This window comes from Echinops telfairi, unplaced genomic scaffold, assembly GCF_000313985.2.
Source record: "Echinops telfairi isolate 266 unplaced genomic scaffold, ASM31398v2 ScPeMD7_1;HRSCAF=3_0, whole genome shotgun sequence".
Classification (NCBI taxonomy): Eukaryota; Metazoa; Chordata; class Mammalia; order Afrosoricida; family Tenrecidae; genus Echinops; species Echinops telfairi.
Genome location: NW_022103896.1, coordinates 74623294 through 74629363, shown reverse-complemented (window position 1 = coordinate 74629363; position 6070 = coordinate 74623294). Strand labels below are relative to the sequence as shown.

The 6070-nt window shown below is 42.0% G+C and overlaps 1 protein-coding gene across 1 annotated transcript in view; it reads left to right on the top strand.

The window, feature by feature from the left end:
• Positions 1-5779, top strand: part of MTFR1 (mitochondrial fission regulator 1) — a 58610-nt gene extending 52831 nt beyond the window's left edge. Inside the window, exons 6-8 of the mRNA XM_004697542.2 lie at positions 821-1088; positions 2252-2408; positions 4219-5779. Coding sequence (XP_004697599.1) covers positions 821-1088; positions 2252-2408; positions 4219-4287 — 494 coding nt within the window. The 3' untranslated portion in view covers positions 4288-5779. The remainder of the gene's footprint in view (positions 1-820; positions 1089-2251; positions 2409-4218) is intronic.
• The last annotated feature ends 291 nt before the right edge of the window (positions 5780-6070 follow it).

Below are 6070 nucleotides of genomic sequence, written 5' to 3'. Positions count from 1 at the left end.
AGCTCGTGATCACACAGGCTGGTGTGCTTCTTCCATGTGGGCTTTGTTGCTTCTGAGCTAGATGGCCGCTTGATTACCTTCAAGCCTTTAAGACTCCAGACGCTATACCTTTTGATAGTCGGGCACCATACAATCTTAAGTATTTTGAATAAAACTCTTTGGCATCAAGATTCCCTCACCCTCCCTCCTCAGTTGATATAGTTCAGCCAACATGAAACTATCTGCAAGTTATGCAGAAGAATACATTTTTGGTCTTCATTTTGTAATCTCTGAATTAAAAAAAATAATAATAGCCTATTAACTACTACTTCTTTTAGAAATTAAGTATAGCAATCTTTATTCCTCCAGAACTTTGCTTCACAATAAATCTAAAACTTTCCCTTTAGAAACATTCTAGTCGTAGGCTTTTAATGCTTAGTAAGTCGTAAGTGTAATGTTTAGAGAATCATGAATTTATCAAATAGGTTTTTCTCCCAAGTAATTATAATGGGACTGACAAACAGTGGAGCTATTGAAAACGGATATGGGGCAGCACAGCCCGTCTCAGACTTCTGCTGAAAATAGCTTCTGCCCTGTGCCACAGTCACGCTGGCACAGCACTCCCCTGGTTCGCTGAATGGAGCTTTTCCAGTGGGAAAGTTTGGGTATGGGCGATGCCATAACTGAAATGCAATACTGATCTGCCGTCCTACTCAGAACTGAGGGGCTTCTACAGAATTCCGTTTTCAGAAAATCTTCCATATAATTTTTCTCTTAAAACCTAGTGTTTCATTTGTATGCCACCAGCAGGAGTAAATATGTATTTTTCTTATATCTGTAGGTGACTTAGATGCTGTCACATCTGTTACTGCAGCACCATCCATGGTCCCACCTCCGCCGCCGCCACCACCCCCGCCACCTCCTCCCCCACTCCCTGCCGCAGGGCTCCACCAAAGTAGATCTGCCATCGATCTGATCAGAGAACGACGGGAGCAAAAAGCCGGTGCTGGAAAGACTCTGGTTAACAACTGTCCAAAGAAACCTGACATGCCAAACATGCTAGAAGTTCTTAAAGACATGAATAGTGTCAAACTTCGTTCGGTGAAGAGGTGAGGCTACATTTACCATTTTTCTCACTTTCCCCATTTTTTTTCACATCTCATAAAACAAAGTATACTGGTCTTGAAATTTTGTTATGAAATGACTACCGTGAATAATTCCTTTAAGTTTTTACTTTAAAACAGTGGTTCTCAACCTTCCTAATGCCATGACCTTTTAATACAGTTCCTTAGTTGTGATGACCCCCAATTTTATTAGGGGCTCGTATCACAATCCATACATACATCAATTGTATAAAGCACATTTGTTCATTCATTGCCCTCGTCATTCTCAAAACATTTGCTCTCCACTTAAGCCCCTGGCATCAGTTCATTTTTTTCCCCTCCCTCCCCGCTCCCCCCTCCCTCTTGAACCCTTGATAATTTTTAACTTATTATTTTGTCATATCTTATCTTGTCCGGCGTCTCCCTTCACCCATCTTTCTTTTGTCCATCCCCCAGGGAGGAGGTCACATGTAGATCCTTGTAATCGGTTCCCCCTTTCCAGCCCACCCTCCCTCTACCCTCCCAGTATCGCCACTCACGCTACTGGTTTTATTAGGGGCTCATGCAACTCTTAGCACAATCCATACAACCATAAACTCATACGACCATAAAATTATTTTCATTGCTACTTCATAACTGTAGTTTTGCTACTGTTATGAATCGAGTGACCCCTGTGAAAGGGTCATTCAGCCCCCCCCCCCAAAAAAAAGGGGTCACGACCCACAGGTTGAGAACCGCTGCTTTAAAAGGACAAGATCCAATGGCTATATACGTCAGCAAAAAGATGAACACAGTAAACATTTCTGTATTTAAAACAGTGTTTTCCTCACCTTAATAAATGTCGACCCTTTTTTATAAAGTCTTTGTATTGCCCAGCCTCTCCCTAACAAAGTAAGAAATCGCCTTTAGGCTGAGAACTGAGTTTCCTCTGAAGCTCAGAAGGAAGTGCTCTTGAGATGTCTGCAGTGGCCATTAATTGGGTACTTTTGTGCTCTTGATTAATCCTAAATCCAGGGTTTCATCTCACTGCTACTAGTATTTTCCAGTGTCTGGCTGCAGTGTCTCCTGCTAGAGGGGTGTTATGGGATATGTAAGGCAAACAGATGACCCCCCAACCTGGGGTGCCAGCATACTGAAATGTGCCCCCGGATTCTGTTCGCTTCCCTAAGGTCAGAGCAAGACGTCAAGCCCAAGCCCGTGGACATGACTGACCCCGCTGCCCTCATTGCTGAGGCTCTGAAAAAGAAATTTGCATTTCGATATCAAAGCGAGGTTGAAAAAGTAATTCCAAAGTCTGAATCAGAGACCACCTCGGAAGCCGTGTGGGTGAGTGTTAGTGCAGAGTTCTCCCCTCCAGCAGACAGACGTTTGATTCAAAGTGTGTGACGTGGGGTTTAGTTGCTACCTACAAATAGATTGCAGGTAGCTGGAAAGAAGATATCTTGGCCGAGCATTTATGCTCATCTCCCCTTACTTACAGAATAGAGAAATAGTAGTTTTGGTTTTTTAGTTTTATAGTAGTAAATTTGGAACATAAAAAAATGTAGAGAAAAAAACAAAAATGAGTCTCTCGCCTCACTACTTAGCATTCTCCAATGTTAAATATCCCGTGCCTCGTTACATTTATATTTAAATGAAGAGGAAGACCCCAGGTAGCATAGTGGTTATGAGTTGGGCTGCTAACCACAAGGTCAGCAGTTCAAAACCATTCGCTGCTGCTGTCCTCAGAAAGACAGGCTTTCTTCTCCTGGAAAGAGTAACAGTCTTGGACACTCACAAAGGGCAGTTCTACCCTGTCCTGTGGCTCACTGTCAGTCACAATTGACTCAGTGACAGTGAGTTGTTGTTGTTGTTTTTTTTTAAATTTGATAACAAAATGAAAATGCCTTGTGATAAATTTATATCTTCGGGAACAATTGATGTTTTGAAAGAGAAATTCAAAGCCATGAAAGATCAGCTTCTCATAGGACGCTTTCTTAAAGCTTTCCGAAGAGTTCGGGGTACATCCTGGGCTCAAAGAATATGTGCCATTTCATAGGTGAAGATTGAACGGATTGCAAAACTCAGCTGCCAGAGTTGATTTCCACCCATAGCGACTCTGTGCGTGGTTTTGAAGGTTGTCAATCTTTGCGGGAGCAGATAGCCTCCTCCTTCGCCCTCAGAGCAGCTTGTGGGTTTGAACCATTGACCTTGTGGCTAGCAGTCCAGGACATACATGACAGTGCCACCAGGGTTCCTGCTACATTGCTCGCAAACAAACAAACAAAACCGTGCCAGCCTCCAACTCCATCTCAGAGTGCCCCTAAATGGGTTTGTAAATCTGTAAGGGAGCAGAGTCTCTGGTCAAGGAGTGGCTGGTGAGTTTGAGCCACGGGCTCTGTGGTTAGTCCACAGCACCCACTGGTCGCCTTCCTAGGTGGTGTAGAATCTTATCAGTACTAATTCAGAAGTTCCCTTTGTCCAAATTACTATTGTGGAAGATACGTGCTTTTCAATTTCAGAGAGGTGGGCATCTCAAAATATAGCATCTTTGAAATTCCTTAGAGATTGGAAGGAAATGGAACTTCTTTTTCTCAAGAAAAATGGGGCCTACATTAGTGTATTGCTACCATGCTAACTTCTTCCTAGGAAGTAATTTGGTTCCGTTTTTGCTTTCATGATGTGTACATAGAGACCTATCAGGTTTTAGGTTTTGGTAAGAAAGAACCTTGTATCAAGAAGTAATTATCAAAAAACAGAAGTAATTATCAAGAAAACATATCATTCCAACTCAAGTTCCTAAGTCCGATAGTAGTCCATGAGTCCCTCTTCAGACTCAGGAAGCAGAAGTCAACATGCAGTGATGCAGAGCGCAGGAAGATCACAGACCAGTGGGTGCAGAGTGGGTACAAAGTCGTGTGAACCTAGTGGTGTGGGTAACTTAGCAGGGCTCTGGCAGCAAGCAGGTGACTGACCAGCAGGAAGGTACAGGCCGACAAGGAGAAAGCTTACAGGTTTTAATCTTGTCAGCCGCTTGCTTTTTCATGCGAGGTGAGCCACCTTTCTGATCCATTATTTGGGGGTGGGGTGGAAGCATTGTCTTGCTGTTAGGTGACTCGGTTTCTTTATTCTCATGTTTTGTTTGTTTCTCTCCTAGTTCGGGCCACACATGTTGAAGTCTACGGGAAAAATGAAGGCTTTAATTGAAAATGTTTCCAGTTCTTAATAGACAATGAGCTGAGAAAGACTCTTCGGGCTCAGCTGTGGGTGTATTAGGACTAAATTGGTGGTAGAATCAACACTATTTAGTAAATACCTGACCTTGGCATTCAGTGATCTCCTTTCAAATTTAAATAGAGGACTGAGCAGTAACAAAAGCGCACCGAGTTTTGTTTCTTTTCATGAGATGGTCAAATCTGGAGCTATCTGTAATCTAGGTGTGTTCAGACATGTCAGCATGTTCAGGTTCCTCATCTCGAAACCAACGTAAGGGGTTCAGAGCCTAGAAAGGACATTTCTGGATGTAACTATGAGGTTTTTAATTTGCAAACACTAATTTATCTTTTTAAATGTTTTATATGCATATATTTGGATACGAAACAGTCTTATGTGGAGAGCAGTAATGGCATTGATGAGGGTGCTGCTGTTGTCTTCACTTGCTTTCAGTGGTAACTTATAATACAGTGATGGCACAGCTGCGATAACTGAAGTTGTTGCCATGAAATATTTAATTTGAGATTGGAATCTCTTGCCTTGGGCAGAACTTGATATTTTAGATTCTCTCATTTTCTCGGAGGTGGGGTTTCAGGAGGAGCAGAATAATATTCGCTGCTAAAATTCCATAGTGCTTTTTCATAAAGGGAGATGGAGAACCATGCGAGCCCCTCCGTGCCTTTGTGCCGGGGAATTAAATGAAGTTGTTGAATAGTGAGGAATCAGTTTAGTGGATTAAATCCCTTCTTATATAAAAAACCAGAATGTACCATCTTTTTTGGGGGTTCAATAAATGGCATAATAAAGACAACTTGTTCTAAGTCGATAACTTCTAGAAATGTCAGCATAATGCAGTTTACATTTTAAATACTGGCCAGAATATTTGTTTTATAATGAAACATTATCAAATAGGCAAAATCATTCCCCGTAGATTGTTGATCATTGGTCAGGATGCAGTTCCGTTGGATTGCGCGGTGCAGCATCAACTGTAGGTGTTGTTGGAGAGTGGGGCACTGCCTCTCGTTGAAGATACCCAAGGGTTTATTCTGGATTGTTTGTAAATGCTTGATCAATTGTCATGGCTTTCTGTTTCTGATGAACTCAGCTATAGTTAATGCCAGAATCTCCTACCATGTGTAGATATTCGGATATATTATTTAAATCTAGAGAAAAAATTTGCACTTCGGGGGGATTAAGTTATTGAAAATATGTGCAACGTTCTCTTTTAAGTTTAACAAAAATTAGTCCTGGTAATTCACATGCTCTGGTTATTTAGCCTAAATTTGAATCGGTGTATTTTACCCACATAGTTCATGTACGTTGTATGGTTTTTGTTTTATATGATTTAAATTTTCTGCCTTTAAGAAAACATTCAGACAATTCACCTGACATGCATATGTTGACGTCCTTAAAAGTTTGTATTTGTATCAGTATTGGATTTTAGCCAGTTCTTCAATATAAGGAAGTTACTGTTTTAAAATAAAGCCAACTTTTATTTTCCTGGACCACATAGTACCTATGAAATACATCTGTTTCTCTCCCGCTCTTCTTACCATAGGTAAGATTCTTTTACATCGTACATGTTGGTGTTAGGCGGCATCCACTTGTTCCACCCCATAGTGACCGTGTGCACAATAGAACCCTGTGCACAAGAGAGTGAAACAGGCCCAGTGTTCTGCCCCTCACAGCTGCTCCTGTTCCTGAGCCACTGTGCAGTCAAGGGGGCAGTCTGTCCCGGAGGGCCTGCTCCTCCTGTGCTGCCCCTCTACTTTACCAAACAGGAGCTCCTTCGCTAC